The sequence below is a fragment of the Xenopus laevis genome, chromosome 5S, assembly GCF_017654675.1.
Source record: "Xenopus laevis strain J_2021 chromosome 5S, Xenopus_laevis_v10.1, whole genome shotgun sequence".
Lineage (NCBI taxonomy): Eukaryota > Metazoa > Chordata > Amphibia > Anura > Pipidae > Xenopus > Xenopus laevis.
In genome coordinates, this window is record NC_054380.1 from 134514018 (window position 1) to 134540900 (window position 26883).

At 40.9% G+C, this 26883-nt stretch overlaps 1 protein-coding gene across 1 annotated transcript in view; it reads right to left on the reverse strand.

Moving 5' to 3' along the window:
- Positions 1-23329, reverse strand: part of trim62.S (tripartite motif containing 62 S homeolog) — a 31609-nt gene extending 8280 nt beyond the window's left edge. Inside the window, 6 exon segments of the mRNA NM_001095963.1 lie at positions 2176-2409; positions 3444-3539; positions 4968-5417; positions 13886-14082; positions 18430-18504; positions 23012-23329. Of these exon segments, the coding sequence (NP_001089432.1) occupies positions 2176-2409; positions 3444-3539; positions 4968-5417; positions 13886-14082; positions 18430-18504; positions 23012-23168 (1209 nt within the window). The 5' untranslated portion in view covers positions 23169-23329.
- Positions 23330-26883: the final 3554 nt, after the last annotated feature.

Sequence of the window (26883 nt, forward strand, 5' to 3'; positions counted from 1 at the left end):
TTTTTTTTTTAAAGGGGAACTATTGTGAAAATTCAAATTTAATATAAGCTTCAGCATACTAAAATACATTTTCTAAATACAATCAATTCAAAATTCTGTACTGTTTCTGAAATAATCAAGTTTATCTTCACTATTCCTCTCTCACCATCTGTTTCTCTTCATTCTGTCTTCATGCAGCAGTTGGGTGTCAGATATTCATTGACAGTTAGATCCAATATATGTTATAGGGGACTCCTTTTGCCTAGAAGATGTATTAAGAGTTCACTCTATTAAAATCACCAGAAATCCTCTCTCTACATGCAGAATTTATGTGAAAGGCAGTTTTCTCCATCATCTGCTTGGGGGACACAGGGAACAGTGGGGTAAAGCTGGCACCACTAGGAGGTAGGACACACCCTCATCAGTAGGCAGAGCCATTACAGTTTTTAATTGTGACCTCAGGAGGATAGGCTCATTTACAAATATGTTCAGTGTTTTTCTGACATGAGAGATGCTCAGTGAGTAGGCTGCCCATGACTGACATCATACAGCGAGGGAGCCTTGTCACCGGGTTCTTTACTTATGCCAGTGACCAACAGCCTTATCATTCTCTCCTTTCCTCTTCATGAGGAGAGATGGCTGCCGTTGAGGCACAACAACGCATTGAGGGAAGGCGAGTTTGCTCGCCCCTTGTTTTTTCTCCCAAGCATACAGCTTGTCTGGCAGACCATAGTTTTCCTCATGACTATGGGAGGTACTTCACCTTAATAAAACGAATACGTGTGAAGCAGACTAAGGAGACACATCTCCCTCAATGCAGGGAAGACAAGCGCCGGTCAATTCTGCAAGCCTGGCGAGTCCAGGGGAAAAGCTCTCACTGGAGGCGCAACGAATAAAATATTTTCACGTCCTTCAGTTTTTTATTCGCCCTGTTTTTCCGGCTCGTGCCGCCATTTCACGATCGCTATCGAGTGAGCGTGATGACGTCACCGTCGTCCGGCATCACAGAGGCGCCTCACAAACAGCCCAAATGACCGGGAGCTCTTTTTCTTACACTCACATATGACTACTAAAGCGAGTGCCAAATAAGGGTTTTTTCATTGGTTATTATTCAGTTAAATTATATTATTATTATTATAACAAGCTAGTTTGCATATGTTGTGTCCTACCTCCTAGTGGTGCCAGCTATACCCACTGTTCCCTGTGTCCCCTAAGTGACTTTAGTAGGGATGCACATATTTGCATATGCAAATTAGGATTCGGATTGGCTGGGCAGAAGGATTCGGAGAAATTTGCATATGCAAATTAGGGGCAGCAGAGGAATCACGTGACTTTTTGTCACAAAACAAGGAAGTAAAAAAAGGTTTCTGCTTCCCACCCCTAATTTGCATATGCAGATTAGGATTCGGTTCGGTATTCGGACGAATCTTTCATGAAGGATTCGGGGGTCGGCCGAATCCAAAATAGAGGATTCGGTGCATCCTTAGACTTTAGAGAAAGAGATTTTACGGTGAGTACATAAAATCTCTCTTATTTTGTTAGGTTTGCTTGTACTGGAGTTTTTTGAATGGGCTCTAATACATCTGCTAGGCAAGGAGCCCCCCTATAAGATATATTGGATCTAACTGTCGGTGAATGTCTGACACCCAACTGCTGCATGAAGAGAGAATGAAGAGAAACAGATGCTGAGAGAGGAATAGTGAAGATTAACTTGATTATTTCAGAAATGTAGAAGAATATTTAATTGACTGTATTTACAATGTTTCTTACGATGAAGCTTATATTAAATTTTCATTTTCGTGATAGTTCCCTTTAAGTTTTTCGGGGAAGAAGCATGCGCAGTAGAGCAAAATAGAGGCTTTTTTATTAAAATTCAGCTTTTCGCTCTACTGAGCATGCACAGCCGCGAGAAGAAAGAGGAAGCAGGAAGAGGATCGCTCCGTGGTGCTTGCTAGAAGAACCCCGGTCCGGTGCAGTTTTCTGCCAGTATGAGCGCCTAACTTTTGGCACCCCAAGTAGAAAATGGTATTCCTTCTCCTTTAATGCTGCCTATAAGAAACAAAGGCATGTACTACATGGTCTTCTCCCAGTACAAGTGATGACCAAGCTTGGGGAAATTTAGTGTGAACATAACCAGCCTATCCATAATGTCAGAGATTCCAGGAAACATTTTAAATATGTTGCTGAAGCACTTACCTTTAGGAAGCACAGAGTATTTGTTTCATCTAGCCTCTCTTTGGCCCTATCAATAGCTTTCTTAATGTCTTTTAAATCATTCTCCAACTTGATGACATTACTTTCCATTTCTTTTAACAGGTTATCCCCTTGTTTCTGCAACTGATCCAGGAGCACCGTTTCACGTTCTTCCAAGAATTTGTGCATCTTCTCAAATTGAGATGTAATGTGTTGTTTATACTCAGCCATTTTTTCCTTTGGAAAAAAAAAAATAGTCAGTGGGCAATAAAGTCTTTTGACTACAGTCATTTCCATCCTTCTCTATCCTGCTTCAAATAGCATAACCTAACCTGACTCTTGCCAGTAGCTTTTCAATAGATGCAGCATAAATATACACTATAGGGGGCAGATTTATCAAGGGTTAAATTTATGGTCAAAACTGTCAAATTCGACTAGGGAGTTATTCAAATTCATTTTGAATTAAAAAAAACAAACAAAAACTAATTAGATTTTCGAGATTTAAACCCTAAAAATTAATATGGCTAAAAATTTTATATAGTGAACTTATTGCACGAGGCTAAAGTTTCAGCTTGTCAATAGCAGCAATGATCCAGGACAGAAGCACAAAACATCATGTACAACATTTCTACCTACTTCTTTAGTTTAACTTTCCTTGTCCTTTCAGAACTTGAATTTGATTATTCACCACCTAAAACCTCCTGAATTGCTGTTTAAGTCAATGGGAAAGGTCCAGGGATCAATTTGGAGTTGTTTGCAGCCTTCCTGAGGTTCGAGTTATATTTGGAGAAAAAAGTTTTTTTTAAAATTCTAATAAAATTTGATTCGAGTTTGGGGTCGATTTAATTCACCAGAGTAAAGATTTCGAATTTATGGGAGTTTAGGGGAGTTTTTAAAAACTCAGATGAATTTGAAATTCGAACTTTGATAAATATGCCTCTAACTAATGACTCTCAGGTTGATTGAATATAGGGAACTACATGTTAGGTCTAAATGCTTATAGAGCAGACTAATAACTAGGTGCTACAATACGCATTCATGATCAAATAAAAATGTGTTTCCAAAAAATTTATAATGGTTCATTTTTAACATTATATTAAGCTACTGTTGAGGATGAGTCTCTGCTGGATGATTTCCCAGCTTGGAAGGCAAGCAACATACTGCTCACAATCACCTCCATTCATTGCTACATCCCGATCTAAGAACATTTTCACCACCATGCCATCTCATGGATGGATAATTATTTGGACAGCAGATTTGAGGACCCTCACCTTATGTTCCACAATTATTTCTCTCTGTTGGCTGGTTATTTCTTCTGAAGCTTTTAGCGAAGAATTTAGTGACTGGAACATGGCAGAAAGCTCTTCCTATAGAGAATACATGTGAAACCAACACCCATAAAATCAAACTTTTGAAGAAATTATGTTTTTTGCTTTGTAAAACGTTTTGCTCTAGTCTCAAACGTGCATTTTCCAGAACCCAATAAGAACGTGCACCGATCATGAAGCAAAGAGGGCAGTTACCCAGAGCAATGAAATAAGAAACTTTCTAAATACAATCAATTAAATATATTCTGCATTCTGAAATAATCAAGTTTATCTGCACTATCCCTCTCTCAGCATCTGTTTCTCTTCATTCTCTCTTCATTCAGGAGTTAGGTATCAGATGAATGATCCAATATATCTTATAGGGAGGCTCCTTTTGCCTAGAAGATGTATTAGAGCTCATTATTAAAATATTAAAATCACCAGACATCATGCCTCTCTACATGCAGGATTTGTGCAAAAGGAAGTTATTTTGTTAGATTTTGTTTGTACTGGAATCAGTTATTTGAGTGAGCTCCAATTCATCTGCTAGGAAAGGAAGTATATATATATATATATATATATATATATATATATATATATATATATATATATATATATATATATATAGAGAGAGAGAGAGATATATAGTGAATAAAGTACCCCCTCTTGTAAATTATAAGGATATTATAAGTTACCGAGGAGTTTCATGACCATATAAAAACACGAGGCCGAAGGCCGAGTGTTTTTATATAGGTCATGGAACTCCGAGGTAACTTCTAATATCCTCATAATTTGCAACTGGGGGTACTTTATTTATTATAATACACAAATTTCAGTGAGTCATGTGACAGATATGACATCAGAACTCACCGTTTATGACTGATGACATCAGAACTCACCGTTTATAAGGATATAATTTACAAGATATTCATAGCTTTTGTGTATTATAGAAGATATATTGGATCTAACTGTCAATGAATATCTGACACCCAATTGCTGCATGAAGACAGAATGAAGAGAAACAGATGTCGATAGAGGAATAGTGAAGATAAACTTGATTATAAACTTGATTATTTCATAAACAATGCAGAATATTTAATTGTAATTAGAAAGTTCCTTATTTCAGTAAGAGGAAGCTTATATTACATTTTCGTTTTCCCCTTTAAAACAGAAAAAAATCAAATGGAATTCTAAAAACGGGGCAGTTACATGATGGCAATATGCTTTTAAAACTAGTCCAAGTACTTGGACTCTTTGGAAGATTTCAAAAGTAAATATTTGATTTTGTAGTCTAATTACAACGGATAATGAATTTGGCAAGTACATTGTGCAATGGCATTTCTTTTTTCGTTAGAATGGCCAAGCTAAAAGGGGAGGAGTCCCTGAAGGGGTTTACACTGCACTTTAATTCCTTGAGTATTATTTTCTCCCTTCCTTTAATTACTACAACTGCCAGACAATCAACAAAAAGGTGAAATGTCTCCTTACCTTGTATACATCCACAGCTTCCATGAGAGGCAGAAAGCTATGATAATTATGCTGTAAGGAGTCATGACAGATGACACAGCCTAACAGTCCATCCTCCTGGCAATAGAGCTTTATTTTCTCATTGTGATCAGAGCACATTCCTACTAGTTCCTTCTTCTCTGTATGAAATCCACCACAACTAAGTGATTTTTTCACCAGTTTCTCGAGCGTCCGGTTGATGATAAAACTCCGCTCAGCAAAGGGCTCTTCACATTCAGGACACGAAGCAGAACCTCGGGCTTCCCAGGCATTTTCTATGCAACTTTTACAAAAATTGTGGCCACACTCCACCAGAACGGGTTCTTTAAATAGCTCATGGCACAAGGAGCAGGTCAGTTCTTCAGCAAGATCCTCATCCGGTGCAAGAGGCAATTCATTTTTTACAGATTCTTGACGCTCAACCTTTATTTTCTGAAAAAAAAGAAGCAAAATGAGGGAATACAAATATATTTAAGGGGTGGTTCACCTTCACGTTAACTTTTAGGATGTTATAGAGTTGCTCAATCTAATGCAATTTTTCAATTGGTCATTATTTGTTTTTTTATTATAGTTTTTGAATGATGTCTTCTTCTTCTGTCTCTACAGCTTTCAGATAAGGGTGGGTCACTGACCTCTTCTAAAAAACAAATGCTCTGTAAGGCTACACTATTATTGTAATTTCTACTTTTTATAACTCATCTTTCTATTCAGACCCTTTCCAATTCATATTCCAGTCTCTTAATCAAATCAAATAATGGTTGCTATGGTAATTTTGACCCTAGCAACCAAATTGCTAAAATTGCAAACTGGAGAGCTGCTGAATGAAAAGTCAAATAACTCAAAAACCATTAATAATTGCAAATTATCTATGCGTCGAAAGTCACAAAGTTTTACAATTTCTTTTTTTCGGAAACGTCGTGACTTTTGGCGCATGCGCAGTAGAGCTGAACCGGCAAATGCTCCTACTGCGCATGTGCCGCCAAAACCGGCAATCCAGGAGGAAGACCGCACGGGACAAGATGGCGCCTGTGAACTCCGTAGAAAGGACCTGCGCCGAGGGATAAGTAGCAACTTGGGGGGGGGGAGTGGGCCAGGGGGGAGGAGTGAGGGATTTTAGCACCAAAGGGGTTTAGTTCTCCTTTAAGTCTCAAAGAAGAAACTGGAGAAAGCACTTGTGATTAAGTAAAGAGTATTTCCTAAACATTACTGGGACCCAAAGAATCTATTGTGTGTGCTAGGCAATCTGGGGAAATACAGGTATGAGACCCGTTATCCAGAATGTTCTGGACCTGGGGGTTTTCGGAATAACGGATCTTTCCGTAATTTGGATCTTCATGCCAAGTCTACTAGAAAATCATGTAAACATTAAATAAAGCCAATAGGCTGATTTTACTTCCAATAAGGATTAATTATATCTTAGTCGGGATCAAGTAATAGGTACTGTTTTATTATTACAGAGAAAAAGATAATAATTTGAAAAAATTGGATTATTTGGATAAAATGGAGTCTGTGGGAGATGGCCTTTCCGTAATTCGGAGCTTTCTGGATGGGTTTCCAGATAACGGATCCCATACCTGTACTCTCGAATACAATGCACGCAGCCTGAAACAGTGAAGTCAGAAGGATAAAGTTAGCCTTTCCAACTCTGTAGATAGGCCTTCCAGTACTTATAGGATGAAGATAAACCTTTATGATATTGTTATTGAAAGTGGTTCAATTACTTACAAAAGCATTTTTACTGTGGTAATTATAACGCAGGGTTAAAAGTATGCTATAAAAGATATTAGATGAGGTATCAGATAGCTACGGTCATAATGTCCTGTATGTTTGCAGTAAACTTTGCACCTTTTGCAGTTTTCTAAGTTTCAACATAACCCATAGAGGCACATATATCAAAGGTCGAATTTCGAATACATGCAAGTTTTAAAAAACTCCCTTAAACTGCCATAAATTCTAAATTCGACCAATGAAAATGTATTAATAAAATCTAATTTTTTTTTTACTCTGATGAATTAAATCGTTCGAAAACTCGCATCGAATTCGATAAGAATTTTAAAAACTTAAAGGGTATGTAAAGGCAAAACAATAAAATCCCATTTTTACTTTCTTTAATGAAAAAGAAACCTATCTCCAATATACTTTAATTAAAAAATGTGCACCATTTTTATAAGAAACCTGACTGTATGCAGTGAAATTCTCCCTTCATTTACTGCTGTGGATAGGAATTGTCAGACGGTCCCTAACTGCTGATTCGGGAAACAATCATACTTATGAACAGCAGGGGGAGCACCCGCCTTACTTACCAGCCATGCAGAACTCAAGCAGCTTTATTTATGACGATCCCTAAGCAGCCCAGACCACACTGAGCATGTGCACAGTCTTAGTCTTGCAAAGATGTATAACAAAGTTACAAGATGGTGACCCCCTGTAGCCAACTTTGAAAGCATAAATTATTTGTTTGGGCTTGTGGTGCAGTAAGTTCATGTTTATATTTGGTATACAAAATACAGTATTTCTAGCCTTATTCTATTTTAGACTTTACATGCCCTTTAATATAAATTTTAAAAAATCTATTCAAATTTTAAAATCTCGAAGAAAATGCTGAGAAAAAAAACTTGACTGTCAGGAAGGCTGCAAACAACTCCAAATTGATCCCTGGACCTCTCGCTTTGACTTAAACAACAATTCGGCAGGTTTTAGGCAGCGAATAGTTGGATTCGAGTTCTTAAATTTTTTTAAAAAACTCGAATTGAATTTGCATAACTCCCTAGTCGTATTTGACAATTAAAAAAAAAAAAAATCGAAAATTTGAATTTTCAATTAGACCCTTGATATATCTGCCCCCTAAAGTACAGTAATTCATAATAAACCTCTTTGGGCTAAAATCGTAAAGACATTTAGCAGCCACCACTGCTCTTTTCCATGAGGACTTTACTGGTTTCTGCTACTGAGAATAAGACCAAAGAGATGGTAGTCTCAGCCATAATTCAGTCCCTAATTAGGGGGCGTTGGTTTCTACAAGTAGTAAACTCCCATCTCTGCATGAGGGATGGGAACTGCTGCTCTGAAACATCTAAAAAGTGTTTCCAATTGTGAGCATACTGTCCGACTGGGTATGTACAGAAGTGCCGAGGTCTGTCTGGTTACTGATTATCTGTTCAAATTGAAAACGTCATCAGTAAATGCCCATTGTCAGTGGGTGAGAAGAGTATCAGCAGATGAAATAACTCCTTCGCTCTGGTTTAAGATGCTGGGATGAACAACTTAGGAGAACGCTAAAACTGCACAATTCGTAATAGAACAACCGCTTCGACTCACCGCAATTTAATGTGACATAACTGGCAGGGTCCGAAGATGCATTGGCCAAGTGCAGGAATCCCTTGGGTCCCACGGAATATGGAGGAAGAAGACTGAGTTCCACAACACAGGGCAGCTTTAAAAACCAATATATTTATTTGTAAATATTGAAATACATGTTTCGGGCGATTTGTTATAATGATTAAGGGCGGAAGTGACTGAAACATGTAAAGTCAAGTATGCTGCGTGTCTCTTAATAATAACAAAGATATTTGTTTTTAAAGCTGGCCGGTGTCTTCTTCCTGCATAAAACTGCACGATATCCAAAGTTTTTGCCCGCAAGCCGATCAGACAACCCTCGAATTGGACCATGTATGGCGCTTTAAGTTCAAAACGGTTTACAGAGCTCTGGCGAGGAATTCCACACATCCAGTTTTTCTAGGGACCGTCTGGTTCAAAACTTTCTGCCCTGTTTTCAACATTTTAAGAACTGGGCAGGAATCAACCCGATCCCTTCCGGGTGATGCAATGGCCCTGCCACCTCCAATGCATCCCGCTCGCTCCAACACCTTAGCTCATCACCCATTTTTATCCCACGGCAAAGGGTAAGTTAGTTTAGATAAATTACACTGGAAAAAAATGGTTTATCTTATTTTGGGGAACAGATTTACCTATACATATACAACACATCACTCTTTAATATTCAGTTTAACGTTATAACTGATCGGCCTGCACACTGAACAGACGGACACCATAGGAGTGGTCAATTGTCTATTGTTCCCTTCGGTGTGAACAGGACAGATAATCCTTGAACCACCATAAATATCGGTTGAAATGTCCTCTGCTTGGCATACATGCCAAGATGTTTAGGCAGTATGGTTGAAATTGGCTAGCTTTAGATCTAGTGCAAGAGGCACAAAAGGTAAAAGCCCGAGAGTCTGATCTTGATCAAGGCTGCATAATATAGTTGAAACATCAATAACCTTAACTAAACTATCTTCCTCCAGGCGGCAGTGAGGAGTGTCCTATGGTAGGCGCATCATAAACAGCAACAACGCTATCAGCAATGAGATCTATGGTTCAATTCAGACCCAGAATAAGTTTGTTTGTTCTCTGTATTTCAGGTTCCTCACACTATCTGGTAACATATGGCAGGTTAATTGGCATCTGCCATAGGCAGCAGGTCTCTAATTCAAGTTACCAGACAGAGGTCTGTGAAAATGTGTTCAGTCTAAAGAAAGGCCATAGACGCAAAGAACCGGTCGTTCGAATCCTCGATCAGACTTCCCCATCTCCTGACCTGCCACTAACCTTCAGTTTAAATAAAGTAGTAAAAGAACAGACCAGCCCATTTTCTGCCCCTGACAGCAATCGTCCGAAAGTTTATGTCCGACAAAGCGGGTGACAGAGATCTTTTAACCTGTCCGATCGACTGAACGACCGATCTCCATGGGACATAAATGTCAGGACTCTCCACGAGGATTCATACGATCGATCTTTGCATCTATGGCCAGCTTAAAGGTGGCCATAGAAGTTACAATTATAATCTTTCGACGATTCAGCACTAACAACGACCGGTTTACGAAACCCTTCAAAGGAGCCCAATCAAAATTTTCTGGCCGACCGATATCAAAGCTTCCTGCTGATATCGGTCGTCTCGTCTCCCACCATACATGCACCAAATATCATACGAAAATCGGTGCATCTATGGCAACCTTAAAGGTGACCATACATGGTAAGATTTACTCATTTGATGAGGTCGCCAAATGAGCAAATCTTTTCTCCATTATGCTGACCTTGGGTGGACTTTATTGTGCTAATGCGATTGTGCGGCCAATTTTTGGCCAGATAATGATCTGGGAGGCCTGCTGGAGGGCCCCGTACATGGGCAGACAAGCTGTCAAATTGGTCTAAGGCGCAAGACAACTATACAGCGAATGATCCTGTATACTATCCAACAGCTACTGTATGAGGGTCCATATATGGTATATCTACCTTACTTTTGTTGAAACGGACAGTTGAAATGATCTGTACAGCAGGAGCTTTACTTCTTGATCTGACAATGCTTCAGATACTGGCAGATATGGTGCATCAGCAGATGATATTTTCCAACATGACGAACCAATCGATACTGGTCAGCATACAAGTATGAAATCACACAACTCTTTGTCCTGTACAATTCGATTTGTGTAGCTTTAGTCAGTCACTCTTTCTGTAGCAGTGTATGACCTTGAAATATGACAAGTCTACATAACACAACCCAGATAATATTGTTTATTGAAATTGGCATTTTTTTTAAAAAATCTTTACCTTTAACACTTTCAGATAAAGCCCTGTAATTAGTAACAGCAGAGATGTTTTATTGCAGATTTGGTGGGGGTGGGAAGAAAGAAACACGCATTTTGGTAGATGTGATTAATAATTTATTGTGGCATTTTAACCATCACTTAAACAAAAGTCTATCAGAAGCTACAATGGTCTTTCTTACATTCCTAGTTACGTAGGCTACCTATGCTCCAAAGCAGACCAAAATGAACATCGCCGGGGGATTGGTCCCACTACTGTATTACTACAACCATTGGATCAAAGCAAACACAGCTACAGTGTTCCTCAGGAGACTGGTAACAGTTCCCTTCATCAGGATCCTCGGGAGACTGGTGCCATAATCAATGCCAAGATCCTACATGATTTTCCCTTTAAATATGTTCATTCCAGGCATTCTAGGTGAACTTCAGCTTCTGCAGATTCGCTTGGCAGCCTATAAAACTTGACCTTGGCCGTTACTTCCCCATCCCCAATTGCCTCAATGCATCAGAACTTGGTGTTTAGCCAAACTAGCCACCCTTATTCTTTCTTACTAACTAGATATTGCTCTACCCCCCCCCCACAAAAAAACGCTTTGTAATGGTCTGTATGCAAAAGAGCTTCTTAAAATTGAGTAAGAATACCTTACTCTGGACGCTGAGGTATAGTGTGCCTCACTGCTCTGTACGCCTGCATTTTACTGTACAGAAATTGCCCCGACGCTTCTAGTACAGTATGTCATCTCTTGCTGCTCTATATGCCCCCAGTATTACATGCCTCCCTGCTCTTTATGCCCTTGGTATCAAGTGCCTCTCTGCTGTATATTCCCTGGTATGGTGTGCTTACCAATCACCCCACTATGGGAACCTAGCCCTATAGCCTACATCAACCTCTCATTCCTTGCTTGTGTCACATTCAAATTATGTCTACTAATACATTGCACCAGAAGGATGCATGTCATGCATCTGTATTCCCACTGGATAGTATGCACACTGTATGTCCAATATGCTGCTATGCTTACCCCCAACATATGCTTTCTTGCAGCTTAGTATTCCCCCTACTTTGTACTCTGGGTACACTATTCCTCATTGCTTTGTATGCCCTGGCTAAGATGCCTCACTACACTGTATTCACTTGAATATTGTGCCCATATACGTTGGTATGGCAGGCCTCCCTGCTCTGTTTGCCCACAGTATGGCATGTCAGGGGCTCCATATGCCACTGGTACAGTGTCTTTGTATGACATGCCTTGCTGCTCTGTATGACCCAGTATGATGTACCTCATTGCTCTGTACTTCCCCAATATGACATGCTATACTGCTGTGAATGTGGAGTATAATGTGCTTCATGGTTCAGTATTTAGTTCCTTAATATTTTGTATGCCAATATGCTGTGCCTCATTGCACATTAACCCAATATGCTTCTGTGTGAGCACCCAACACATGCTTCCTCACAGTTTAGGATTACCCCTGAATGTTTTCTCTCACTGCTCTGTATGCTCCATTTAACTTACCTCACTGCTTTGCATAACCCCGACTACTGTGCCTTACTGTCCTGTATGCTTTGGTCTCATGTCTCTATGGACATATACCCTCTTATATCTTGTTTCTTGTACGACCCTGGTACAGTGTTTCTTCCTGCTCTGTGTGCCCTTTACTGTTCTGTATGCCCTCTGTATGGCATGCTATATATGCCCCTGTATCGTGTGCCTCACTGCACTGTTTACCAGAATATGGTGCTATGTATGTCACCAAATATGTTTCCTTTCAGCCCAGGATGCCCCCTTTATGTTGTATCTCAGGGATCCCCAACCTTTTGAACCTGTAAGCAACATTCAGAAGTAAAAGGAGCTGGGGAGCAAGACTCAAAATGAAAAATGTTCTTGGGCTGCCAAATAAGGGCTGTGATTGGTCGTTTGGTAGCCCCTATTTGGATTGTCAACCTACATTGAGACTCTGTTTGGCAGTGCACCTGGTTTTTATGCAACCAAAATGCCTCCAAGCCTGAAATCCAAAAATAAGCACCTGCTTTAGGCCACCGGGAGCAACATCCAAGGGGTTGGAGAGCAACATGTTGCTCACAAGCTACTGGTTGGGGAAAACTGTTGTATCTTATGGCTCTTTTTGCCCTCTGTATGACATGCCTTGCTGTCACACTATGCTCCATTATCATGTATAATGTACTTCATGGCTTACTGCTCTGCATGCTCTCAATATGCTGTGCCTCATTGCTCTGTATGCAGACAACATACATCTGCAGATAGAGAAGCCATTGTAGGCTGTATCTCACTGCTATTTCCCAGTATGATGTCCCATCAACTCTGTATGGCATACAACAATGACCATCCTTGCACCATTTCAGCATGCTTTATAGGTCTGTACGGCCCTTAGTACTGCAAGTCTCCACAGGCTGCAAGCATGTTGTGCCTCGCTACTCTGTATGCCCCTGGTTTGGCATATGGTATTTGTTACTGCTCTGCATGACCCTGGTAGGACATGCTTTGCTTGCTGTTCTGTATACACCAATATGAAATCGCTCACTCATCGGATGATGTGCATCACTACTCTGTATGAAGTATAATGAAGCGTGTAATATCATTTGTCGCACTGCTCTATATGGCCCTGTATGAAGTGCTTCATGGATATGTATGCACCCAGTATTGCAGACATTACTGCTCTCCACCCCAATATTATGCTATGTTTGCCTATAACTAGATGTCCCTGGTGTATGGCACTGCTCTGTTAGCCTTGGTATAATGTGCCTCACTGCTCTGTATGCTTTGGTATGGCATGTCTCCCTGCTGTTTATACCCTTCAGATCAAGTGCCTTGCTGCTTTGTATACTCCCTGATATGGTGTGCTTACCAATCACAACAATACACCTTACACCAACCTCTCTCTCTCTCCTTGCTTCCTTCACATTCAAAATGATGTCTACTTTTACATTTATTAAGGATTATCAAAATTTTCACCCTACCTTCCAACCTACTTTTTCAAGTTACACTTTCTTCAACTGTATCTAGACCAAATCTTACACCCATCCCTGCATTCTTAATATCTCTTAAGCTTCTTGCAACTTCCAGCGATATACTCACACTCTTTCTATGCTCTATTTCTATTGGATTACACCGTAATTCATGCAAATACTACACTACAAAAGTGCTTTCGCTATAAGCAGGTGCGCTGGAATACATCATAGAGAAGGAAAATGATAATTTACAGTGACATTCCAGACAGGTTAAGATACAAGACGCCGAGCTGTGGCCGAACTGAATTCAGCAGGATTTATCCCCGTGTTACCTTTGGTTCAGGCTCAGGCCCCTCAAGTTTCCGTTTCGGGGATAATGGAGTTTCAGAATCCAGTGTCTCGGTGATGCTACTGCTCTCCTGATTTCTTCTGTTTTGACTTTCTGCACCATTCTCCTCTTCCTTTACGGTCAGTGGTTCAGGCAACAACAAGCGTGATCTGTCCACCCACTCATCTTGACGTTGGTTCACTGCAGAAAAAGTCATCTTACAACACACATTTCCACAGAAATTAAGGATGGAATAGTAAGGAACAGAATAAGCAATTGCATTCAAGATTCTCACTTACTATTGATGCTATGTGCCAAAAAAGGTACATTTACATCCCCTGATTTTAGGTTTTCCCTGATTTTACATTGTTGTTTTGTGGTCCCACCTATATATTATGCGTAATACATTTCCCTGGATTTTACATAATTTTTTTCTGGTTCCCATGAAAAACATTACAGGGCAACCAACCCTTTTGAAATAAAAAATAAAGTGGTATAAAGGCGAAACCGCTATTGGCTAACAAATATAATCATAGCAAGCTCCAATATCCAATATAAGTAATTAAAAAAAAACAACTGGACTTGCTGAGTAATCAATGAAGACGTTTCACTACTCATCCAAGCAGCTTCTTCAGTTCAACTGACTGGTGTGGGAAGTTCTCGGCATATAAACTCTTCCACTAATCCAATCACAACGGCACATTGTAACTCTTCAGAGAGGTGACATCTGAAATTCACAGAGGTGTTGAAGCTTTCAGAACATTTTAGTTCCTTTTTCAAGCGGATTACCACTTTGTTATTTTTTTTATTTCAAAAGGGTTGCCCTGTAACATTTTTACTGGCTAACACGGTACAACTACTTTACCTGCAATTACCATGAAAAACGTAAAATGGCTTTTCTACTGTACAAATCCTGAGGAACTTTGAAATAAGAAAATGATGATAAAAATGCGAACGGAATGAAAGTAAGCACTATATTGTAGTTGATTTGAAGGAGGTCCGACACAACAAATTAATCTAAAGCCACTAAACATTTGTAATTAATGGATTATGGAACGGTGCTTATAATTACATTTTCTTTAATTATAGCATGATTTCCTTTTCATAATACTTCAGAGAAGAGAATGAAAAATTTATGGGGATTTAGAGCAAAGTTTTCATTTTTTCCCCAGCCCAGTGTAACTGATGCGATTGCAGGAGAATTCAGCCATGTTGGAGTGTTAGCTCAGCTTAATAACACTAGGCTGAGAGAGGCTTGGGGGACTTTTGGTGAGAAATATTTAAATGCTGCAACTCTTTACTAACATGTTCCTATGGATTTTCAAAAGAATTTGTCAATATTATTATAGTGGTCAACAGACCACTATACATTTGACTTCAAATAAAAGGCTAACTAGTACGTCATTTTCCTAATTTTCACTGCCACAAATCAATGTCCCGATTACATAACCTAACAAGAATAAAGCTTCAGCTTCAAAGTATAAAAATGCACTTATAGCAACGTTTGTACCGATAACCAGAAATAGCTTACAGTGAATGTTCTCTTTAATCTATCAAAGAACTGATGGAGCAATATAATCCTGTTTTCGGTTAAACTCATCCAAGGCTTCAACTTGGAATTTCAAATTCAAGGGTGGAATATCAAAGTATCAGGTATACCTAATCACATAACTAGTAAGCGTTTGCAGGCCCATAATATACCTCAACCAGTAGCCAATGGAATTTTAATGTATAAAGCACTGACATATTTCTGCAGCATTTTTAAGAGATGGTTTATTATTCACAGCAGCGCTTGCCCGGTGGAGCTTACAATCACTTTAACCTGCTGCACTTGTTAATATTACCTGATGGATAGTCCTCAGAGTCAGTGAATCTTGTTTCAGTCTGGGACTGGTCCGATTGCAGTCAGGAAGGATTTTTTCCCCCCTCAAATTGGAAAGACTTCAAATGGGGGTTTTTCGCCTTCCTCTGGATCAACTAGCAGTTAGGTTATATATAGACTTAAAAGGTTGAACTTGATGGACGTGTGTCTTTTTTCAACCTAACTTGTCACTATGTAACAGTCCAGACCACGGTGACCAAAAAGAATTGACACCTTTGTGCTTTCTTGTCCAAACTGTTCAGTTCTCCCAGCTGCAGTTTTCAGATCTCCACATGTGCTCATTGGTGCTGTGTATCTTTGTTCTTCTTGAAGACACAAAATCTCCAATGTGGCTACTCCAAAACCATTGGTCTTATCTGTCCACAGGACATTCTCCCAGAGGTATTTTGGAATGATAAGGTTGGTTTTACTCCACTTAGACTTTACTATGTTTTGCTGTCAGGAGGGAAATTTTCTTGGGTCTCTTAACATAAAGCCCCTTTACACAAAGTTGGTAAAAGAAGGTGCAGATGAAAACTGTTGTACCTTGCGTCTAAAGGTCAGAGGAACCGGTCTTGCAGTTGATCAAGGTTCTTTCACCACAAGCTGAAGAATCATACTCTGCGATGTTCTGCCCTTGCATCCAGATTCAGGGAAACTGCTTATAGTGTCATGGGCCTAACTAATCAAACTAATCAATAACATTGAATATAGAGGACAGTGGTCCCAGGAGATGGATTTGAGATTGTCCAAGCTTTCTTAAAGTTCTGTTTTTCAGATTGTCTTCAACTTTTCATTCTTTTCTCCGTGTTCAGTGTGGTGCACAAAGACAATTCAGTCTGGTTAAACGGCTGCTTCTTATATGGCAACCAATCAAGTGAGTTAATTACAAGAATCAACAGCTTGATCTACAAATATTTCTTACAACGTCTAAAAGATTACACTCATTTTAGCCAGTCCATTTCAGGACCTCTATGTGGAACAAGATAATGATTGTGTTATATTTCCAGCTTTTTTTGTGTCATTCTATTGCAAACTATGGAATATGAGAATACCAGAGCATTGTGATTTTTCAACAATTTTCTGGCAGTATTTGAAAAATGTGCAAAGGTGCCATTATTTTTGGCAATGATTGAACATACACAGAGTATTATTTTCCTTTGGCTGCTTCACAACCATTGCCATTTCAAAGCACACAGTCACATACATAAAGTATCACTTGTGTTAATAAAACTGCTTGGCAAGGAGGCAACATAATTCCCTCAGCAAGCAGAACGGTCATGAACACAAACAAATGTTTTTAACACAGAACATCTATAAAAACCCTGCTTCCCCTTAACCCAACCCACCAGGAAAGGCCTTGCTTTTGTGGATGCCATTTTTATATCTATTTTCCTGGACATTCATATGCATTAGATGTCAAAAAGTGGCCATACACAGGACAATACAGGTATGGGATCCATTATCCAAAAACCAGTTATCCAGAAAGCTCCGAATTAAGGAATGGCCATCTCCCATAGACTCCATTTTATCCAAATAATACACATTTTTAAAAAATGATTTCCCTTTTCTTTGGAGTAATAAAACAGTACCTTGTACTTGATCCAAAGTAAGATATAATTAATCCTTATTGGAATGAGAAACATCCCCATATTCCGAGCATTCTGGATAGCAGGTCCCATTCCTGTACAAGCTATTACCTTAACCCAGAGAAATTAAGTCAACGGCTTGCTGGCCCTGTGGACAGCCTGCCCAACAGATATTGGGCTGAAAACTGGTTACAAGAACAGCACTGTGATACCCACCTTAACAAATGGGTCTCTATAGGTCCATATTAGGATCCAGGCCTCGTCAGGCAAGACTCTCCTAAAGTTTAAAATGTGGAATGCACTGAATACAGAACTCTGTACATCCCCATCTCACACACTTTAGGAGAGTGTATAGCTCTTGACTCCTCGATGTCTTTTTTTTTCCTTTTTGGATAATGCAGTTTTTTCTGTGATTTTTGCCTAAATTTTGAAATACAAATTATAGTTTGCATTAATTTAATTTTTTGAGGCCAAATTATTGTATGGTGATTCTGTAGGTAGTGATTTACTAGGCAAAACTTTTGCCTAGTATTTTTTTTAATAATTGTTTTTTTATCAATCAGTGTTTGTCCAGGGAGAAAACTAATATACATGGGCTTTAAAATCATAGTAGTCTCAAGAAAAACACCACTCATTATTTGCCCCGGTTCTGCTGTAATACAAATGACTAATCTAACTTCGCTTCCAGACTGATATCTTTACTACTATCAAACAGCACCTGCTTTTTTAATTGATCTTCTTTCCCACTTACCCGAATGGCAAGAGGCTGGTAGCGAGTGATAGCACATGGGGCAATGCAACTGTACATGTAAGATTGTTTTCGGTCTATTGGCTTCAAACGTGCATTTTTAGTTTTCATATAAACATAACAATTAAAGCAATTACAGATCTGAACTGCTTATATAGTTATCTGGCAAACTAAGTCATGACACATGTTTAAGTTGAGATTTAGCAAGGTAGTAAATTGTGGAATGCATTTGTGGGTTTCCTTTTCTGCATATTCGCACCACTGTAATTCTGCCTTTCAACAGACATAAAATTGTCAGTCCCTGTAAATGTAAAATAAACAAGACTTCCAGAGGAAATTGTATTACTTACATCCCACATAATGTACATAGTATTCTAGATGGTCATTCTTCTTGTTTGTTCTGATATTCATTATCCTGGCATCACCTGCAGTAAAATAAAAGTGACACCTTCAGTAGGTACATATCAAGTGTGACATAACAGCCTCAGCAAATCACATTCATTACAGATGTTGTACAGAGACACAGTCAATGTTGAGAAACAATGGCTCCTTCAGACGCCTGCAACTTCTTACTATAAAAGTCATTCTCATTGCCTATAATGAAGCCATGATAAAAAATAAACACAATCTGAACAAAACAAGAATTCCCTTAAGCATCACCTCACAGATTACCATACCAAAATAATGTAAAATAAGTAAGATACATATCACGAGATTGCAGCAGCACACAACAGACCTGCTCAGCTCTTTCACGCTGAGGAAAAGCTATGAAACCCTTAGATTCGGCTACAAATCTCCTCTTCTCGGGGCGACTAATCTCCCCAAACTGCCTTCCCGCCAGCTAGAATGAAAATCGCTGGCGTTATGGCACTCAGATCGCTTCCTTTTCCGAAGTCGCCCGAAGTTTCCTCGTGAGGCAACTTCAAGCGACTTCGGAAAAGTTTCTCCGTGAAGGCATCTTCGGAAAACAAAGCGCTCCGAGTGCCACACCACCGGCAATTTTCATTCTAGTCAGAGGGAAAGCAGTTCGGGGAGATTAGTCTCCCCGAAGAAGAGATTTGTCGCCTGGCGACTAATCTCCCCGAATCTGACCATGTGTCTCTGCCCTAAGGCAACAAATGTGATTCTCACAGGAGATGAGTGACGAGATTGCCTTCTACTTCACTGGCACTTTTTGGTGGCTTCCATCCAGGCTGGAATTAAGACTGAAAACTTTGTAAAGCCCCTAAGTACAAGTATGGTAGAAACCAAATTCCCAGAAACATAGACAACCTTCAATATTATTGACGAGTAAGAAACAGTAAAAATCCTCAAAGTTTTCCACCCAGAACAAAGCGACCTTGACCTAGGCCCTACAGTTCCATTACTAGCAAATATGGGCCACATTTCTCCAGCAGTCCATAAAATTGTCCTGGAAACAGGTGCATTTTCAGAAAAAAAAGTAATTATTAGGCCTTTACTGTAAAAAATCATCTCTGGACCCAGAGAACTTGGCCAACTACAGACCAGTCTCAAACCTTCCCTTTCTAGGAAAGATAATAGAAAAGGCAGTCCACAACAGGCTGGAAGCAAGGCTCTTAAAGGAGAATTCAAACCTTTAAGAAAAAAACTCTTACCCCCACCCCACGGAGACCCCCCCTCATCCCACCAGCCTAACTGCCCCCCGGGGAAATGCCCCATACTTTATACTTACCCCTCGGCGCAGATTCAGGCATCGGAGTTCCACGCAGCCATCTTCCGGGTCTTCGGCAAGCTGAGTGGGCGATCGGCATGTTGGCGCATTCGCAGTTGGAGCAATTTGCCGGTTTGCGACAACTGCGCATGTGCCGAAACTGGCAGAAATTGCAGAAGCGCCAGAAGAAGACATGAAGACCCCGAAGATGCCAGAATCTGCTCCGAGGAGTTAGTATAAAGTATGGGGGATTTCCCCGGGGGCGCAGTTAGACTGGTGGGGGGAGGGGGTCTACCTAGGGTGGGGGGTACGGGTTTTTACTTAAAGGGTTGAATTCTACTTTAAACAACAAGATCTATGACATGTTCCAGCCTGGGTTTAGAAGGGAACACATTACAGAAACAGCGTTGGTTCACATACTAGTGATCTGCGGGCCAGCCCGATACCCATGGGTCAGGCGGGTTCGGGCTGACCTCGGCACACCACTTGAAGGTCACGGACGACCTTATACGGCTGGCTTCCAGATTTATTGGTGTGCTTGCCCGGCCCCTTTTGTAAAGTCATCAGCAGGGCGGGTCTATAAATGGAGGGGGGAAGCCAGATGCGGGCGGGCACGGGTTGAGTTTTTCTCGACCCGGACATCACTATCGCATACTGAATGACCGGCTGATGACAAAAGAGAGTGCACCATCCTAATCCTTTTCACTCTCTCTGCTGCGTTTGACACTGTAGACCAGCGATCCCCAACATTTTTTACCCATGAGCTCAAATGTAAAAAAAGCTTCACAAGCATGCAAAAAGTTCCTGGTCGTGCCTTATTGGCTATTTGGTAGCCTCTACGTGGACTGGCAGCCTACAGGAGGTTCTGTGTGGCACTACACATTGTGTTATACAACTAAAACTTGCCTCCAAGCTATGAATTCAAAAATAAGCACCTGCTATGAGGCCACTGGGAGCAACATCCAAGAGATTGGGGAGCAACACGTTACTCACGAGCCACTAGTTGGGGGATTATTGCTGTAGACCATAACATCTTAATAGAACATTTAAAAACATTCTGTGGTGCATAAGGTAGAGTGCTCAACTGGTTCCAATCCTTTTTGTCAGGGAGGTCACAAAAGATCAAAACTGAAATACACTCATCAAAGTCATTCATATTACTTTATTGCATTCCACACAGCTCAATCTATGCTATTTGCTATATATATACTCCAACTTGGAAATATCACCAAGCACCACAGCCTTAAGTTACCACTGCTATGCAGATGACACTCAACTGTACCTGTCCTTTAAAGGAGAACTAAAGCCTAACTAAAGAAGTAGGTAGAAATGTTGTACATGATGTTTTGTGCTTCTGTACCAGCCCTTCTGTGTCTCCAAAGATGCCCCAGTAGCTCCCCGTCTTCTTTTCTGCTGATTCACTGCACATGCTCTGTGCTGCTGTCACTTACTGAGCTTAGGGAGCCACTCACAATATACAGTACACATAATAGAATAGAAATGTCACAATATAAGGCTGATTAGTAATTAATACACATAATTACTACATGGCAGCACAGAAACCAGTGCAATTAGCATCAGAATTTAATAATCAGCAAACCTGTAGCATCATCTTATATTACAGCCAGGGAAGCTCATTTTCTGCTGGATAATTAGTGACGAGCCCTAAGCTTAGCTTCTCAACAGCCAATCAGAGCCCACTGAGCATGTGAGTGTCACAGACACTTTCCAAGATGGTGACCCCCTGTGACAAGTTTGAAGTCCTGGATCATTGCTGCTATTGACAAGCTCAAACTTTAGCCTCGTGCAATAAGTTTACTATATAAAATATGCCATATTAATTTTTAGGGGTTACTTCTCCTTTAAACCTAAGAACAGAGATCCAACTAGGGTTGCCACTTGTCCGGATTTCACCTGGAAAGCCTGCTTTTTTGGAAGGGCGGTCCGGGTGAAAAGTGCATGTGCGGAAATTAGGCCAATTGCTGATCGCCACATCATCTGCCCCCCCCCCCACTTATGTCACTGGTCCACCACGACGCCATAAGCCCGCCCCCCAATGTCTTCCACTACCCCCAACATCATCTGCCCGCCCCCTGCCCCTTTTCCTCTATTGGAAAAGGTGGCAACCCTAGATCCAATATCCACAATCAATCGATGCTCAGCTTATCTGTAAGTATAGATGAACCTGAAATGGCTTAGACTTGAATCCAGACAAAATAGAGGCACTGGTAACTGGAGGGCAGAGGCTCATAACAAGACGGCAGGGAACACAGGCAGGAGTTAAAACTTAGGGGTGTAAAACTCTAACTCAAAGATGAGTTATACAGGGAACTCTGAGTATCACTTGTGTATTATAAGGGATAATGTACCCCCTACTGTAAATGATAAGGATATTAGAAGTCACTGAGGGGTTCTGTGACCATATAAAGGCACAAGGCTGCAGGCTGAGTTATACAGGGAACTCTGAGTATCACTCATGTATTATAAGGGATAATGTACCTCCTACTGTAAATGATAAGGATATTAGAAGTTACTGAGGGGTTGTTCTGTGACCATATAAAGGCACAAGGCTGCAGGCTGAGTTATACAGGGAACTCTGAGTATCACTCATGTATTATAAGGGATAATGTACCCCCTACTGTAAATGATAAGGATATTAGAAGTTACTGAGGGGTTCTGTGACCATATAAAGACACAAGGCTGCAGGCTGAGTTATACAGGGAACTCTGAGTATCACTCATGTATTATAAGGGATAATGTACCCCCTACTGTAAATGATAAGGATATTAGAAGTCACTGAGGGGTTGTTCTGTGACCATATAAAGGCACAAGGCTGCAGGCTGAGTTATACAGGGAACTCTGAGTATCACTCATGTATTATAAGGGATCATGTACCCCCTACTGTAAATGATAAGGATATTAGAAGTCACTGAGGGGTTGTTCTGTGACCATATAAAGTCACAAGGCTGCAGGCTGAGTTATACAGGGAACTCTCAGTATCACTCATGTATTATAAGGGATAATGTACCCCCTACTGTAAATGATAAGGATATTAGAAGTCACTGAGGGGTTGTTCTGTGACCATATAAAGACACAAGGCTGCAGGCTGAGTTATACAGGGAACTCGGAGTAATATTCTCATAGTTTACACTGCGATTACATTGTTGTTATCAGAGGTTTCAGTGACACAATGTAAATGACTAATGAAGATATATGAGGTTAATGCTGCTGTACATTATCAGTATATAAGAAATACTCACGCAGGGTGCCGCTGCCTTTCTTGCAGGGATAGACACAGCCAATCTCTATCAGCTCGTCATTCCCTCCCGAGCTCTCCCCCGTCTCCTCGGTCACAGTTTGGGGAGCAGTGGGGTTGCTCTGCTCGCTGAGGGCTGTAGCGCCGCTGGGGGAGGCCATGATCCGAATGAGACGACTATAATAATAATAAACGGAGCCTCCAGGTCTGCCAGTGAACTGAGCTCCGCACACCCCGCTAGCGCTTGTTAGGTATTGAGCAGACACCCCGAGGCAACAACTCTCAGACTGATAAAACAAACGGAGGCAAAATGGCAGCCTCCTGTGAGAGAATGATGAAGTGACGCGCATGCGCGAGCGGAGCCCCCTTGTGGTTGAACATGTGGTACAACAGGATTTAGCCCAGATTTTATTCAGATTTCATTTTCTTCTTAGTGTGTAGGGATCACCTTACATTAAAAGTGCTTTGTGTGCTGCAGAAAGGACATTTGCTTGGGCCTCACTGACCCCATAATAACAGTGAATGTGAGAGTTGTACTGAGGTAAATGTCACCTTACCCCACCCCCAAGATGAGGACCCCCTGCTTCTTAGATTGACAATAAAGTCACAGAACTGTTTAATGGGTCACCCCAGTTTCCCACATAACCAGTGGCTTACAGAGCTTGGGTGTAGGGGTGCGACTACCAGCAGGCACAGTCTGACTTGTGATTGCTCATGATATCTGCGTAGGTTTGCCACCTGGCCGGTACAAATTAAAGGAGAACCAAACCCTTTTTATAAAAATCCCCGGCCCTACCCTACATAGACCTCCCTCCCTCCTCCAAAAAACCAACATGGAGCAGGCACTCAATGAAGGAAAACTTCCACCAGGTAATAGTTCAAAGTGAAGAAAGCTTATTGTGTCCACAGCCTGGCGTGTTTCGTGTCATAAACACTAAATCATAGGCCTCCCTCCTCCCCCCCAGCCTAGGTGTTACCCTGGGTAAATGCCCTTAACTCTTTACTTACCCCTCATTGCAGATTCAAGGCATCAAAGTTAACGGACACCATCTTCTTCTCTTTGGTAATCTTCGGGTCTTCTTCTGGCAATTCTTTTCGGGGCATGCACAGTTGTTCAGGACCGGCATATTGCGCCGAATATTACCGAAGAGAAGAAGATGGTGTCCATGAACTCCGATGCCCTGAATCTGCAACGAGGGGTAAGTAAAGAGTTAGGGGCATTTACCAAGGGTCAGAGTCGGACTGGGCCGACGGGACACCGGGAAAAAACCCGGTGGGCCCCAGGCTCTTGTGGGCCCTGCCTATCCAGATCCTCACTGTGCCTTCTTTTTCCTTTTTTCACCACTGGCCGAACACAGTGCTCTCGTACATGCATACGCGCATGCACCCTCACTGGTACGCACATACGCGCATGCATGCTCGCTCGTACACGCAGGCGCGCTCACTTATACATGCTTAAAGGAAAACTATACCCCCCAAACAATGTAGGTCTCTATAAAAAGATATTGCATAAAACAGCTCATATGTAAAACCCTGCTTCATGTAAATAAACCATTTTCATAATAATATACTTTTCTAGTAGTATGTGCCATTGGGTAATCATAAATAGAAAATTGCCATTTTAAAAAATAAGGGCCGCCCCCTGGGATCGTAGGATTCACTGTACTGTATGTTAGGTCACATGAGCCAATTAACAGACAGAGTTGTGTCTTTTGCTTCAACACTTCTTCCTGTTACAGTTAGTGTTGAAGTGTTTCTGGTCAGGTGATCTCTGAGGCAGCACACAGACCATCACGAAATGGTGGCTCAAGGCAAGAGATGTAAAAGGGCAATATTTACTTAAATATATATTCCAGTTTGGTAAGATTCTTTAATATGCCACTTAATATGATATGAACTATCTGTTGCTTAAGTGTTCATTTTGGGGGTATAGTTTTCCTTTAACTGGCTGGGCAGTGCAGCAGGGGGGGCAGCGGAGGGGGGGCCTGCAACAGGAGCCCTAGTGGGCCCGTGCCCCCCAATCCGACCCTGCCCAGAGTAACACCTAGGCTGGGGGGGAGTAGGGGCGGGTCTATGTAGGGTAGGGGGTAGGGGATTTTAATAAAAAGGGTTTAGTTCTCCTTTAAGCTTGATCCCAATGTTATTAATAGGGAAAATGCATAAAAATATAGGAAGGTTGGTATTTCTTTCAAGAAAAGGTGGCAACCCTAGGAAAGTTACGGAGCTGCCCCTAGTAAAGTTAAGAGTTAAGATTATTGCTTTTGTTATGGCTGTGACTCTAAGGCAATGACAAATGAAACGATAAATCACCCCTAGTGTGAACGAATAATCTCCTCCAAATGCTTCCCCAGCTGCAAACATGCAAATTGCTGTAAAACAGTTGCCCCACTAGCAGTTTGCATGTTAGCCACTGGGGGCATATAATGTAGAGCTGTCACATTTTAGGGGTGAACCAAAGCAATGAGAGGAAGCACAAGCGTCACGTCTGATGCGCTGAATATAATGAAAGTGATAAAAACGTCGCATCTACAAACTGATTGCATACGACACGACTGTCGGATGAAGACGCAACGTGCAGCGTTGTAGATGCGACATTTGTATTACTTACATTAGATTTGGTGCATTTTACGTACACTTATGCTGATTGCGTTGGATCAGAAGGACACGCACCGTGTAGTTCCAGCCTAAATGTAGGGAGACATGTTTTGAATTTCTTCTGAAGCCACAGAAACCATTCAGCTAAAATAGTTTGAACATGTGCACATTCGATTTTTGCCTGCAAATTATGCAAAATGTTACAAAAAATTTGTGTCAAAATTCACACATTCGAAATCGAATCCCCCAAATTCGAATGTATCGCACCTTGACCCTAGAAAAACAGCTCTTATTCAAATATTCGCCACCTAACACCTGCCGAATTCATGTAAAAGTCAATGGCAGAGGTCTGTTTGAATATGTGAAAAACTCGATTTGAATTTGATTCAAATTTTTGAGTCAGGACTATTCGATCGAATATTAGACATTCAAATTTTTTCTTAAATAACCTCCCATTCAAGTTGTGAGTATATTTGAATTTATTAGAGTAAAAAAAAAATTACAGAAATTCGAAATTCTTCCTTTGATAAATCTGCCCATTAGAACTCATTTTTGTTTATTTTGCTACTGAAGCATCTGCCTCTCTTGCTGCACTTCTTTCGTGTATAGAGAATGGGCTCAACTCAATGTCATATGGTACATCGACCACCAACGCTTACTTTTTGCAATTTAGCCTGAAAACAATAGTGAATGAAAACTTTTGCGTTATCTTCCAGTTTCCGTTAGGCCACTTTGATGTGGCGGAAATGCTCTTACTCCAATCACTAAAGCCTTTTCGCCTTCTCTCCATCTTCTATTCTCCCACATGCTCATTATCGCGCAAGTGATTTAAAGCCACTTACAGCTATGCCTATATGTATTTCAAACAATAAACTTTTTTTATGTTCTCAAGTTTGTATTCGAGCAGAACCCCCAAATGAAGCTGCTAATGTTGTGGTTAGTTGTAATAAAAGAGGGTTGCAAGATTTTAGTGATGTCTCAGTTGTTACAGATTATCGGTTGATGCATTATATTTTGGAGTTTCCAAAACCGAGTGGTATTTTATTATCTGGCCTCTTAAATTCGGTCAGGTTCACAGGTGAGAGTTGCTGTCGTGTGTAAAAAGGCAAGACTAAGATGCAGATTCCCTAAAGGACAAAGTGACTAACGCTAGCGAAAATTCGCCAGCGTGACGTCATTCTGTAACTATGCCGATTCCCTAATGGGCGCCACTTTGTGAATATGTTTATGTAAGGAGCTCTCACCCTGGTGGTCCAGTGGGCCGGCGGGGACGCCCACCGT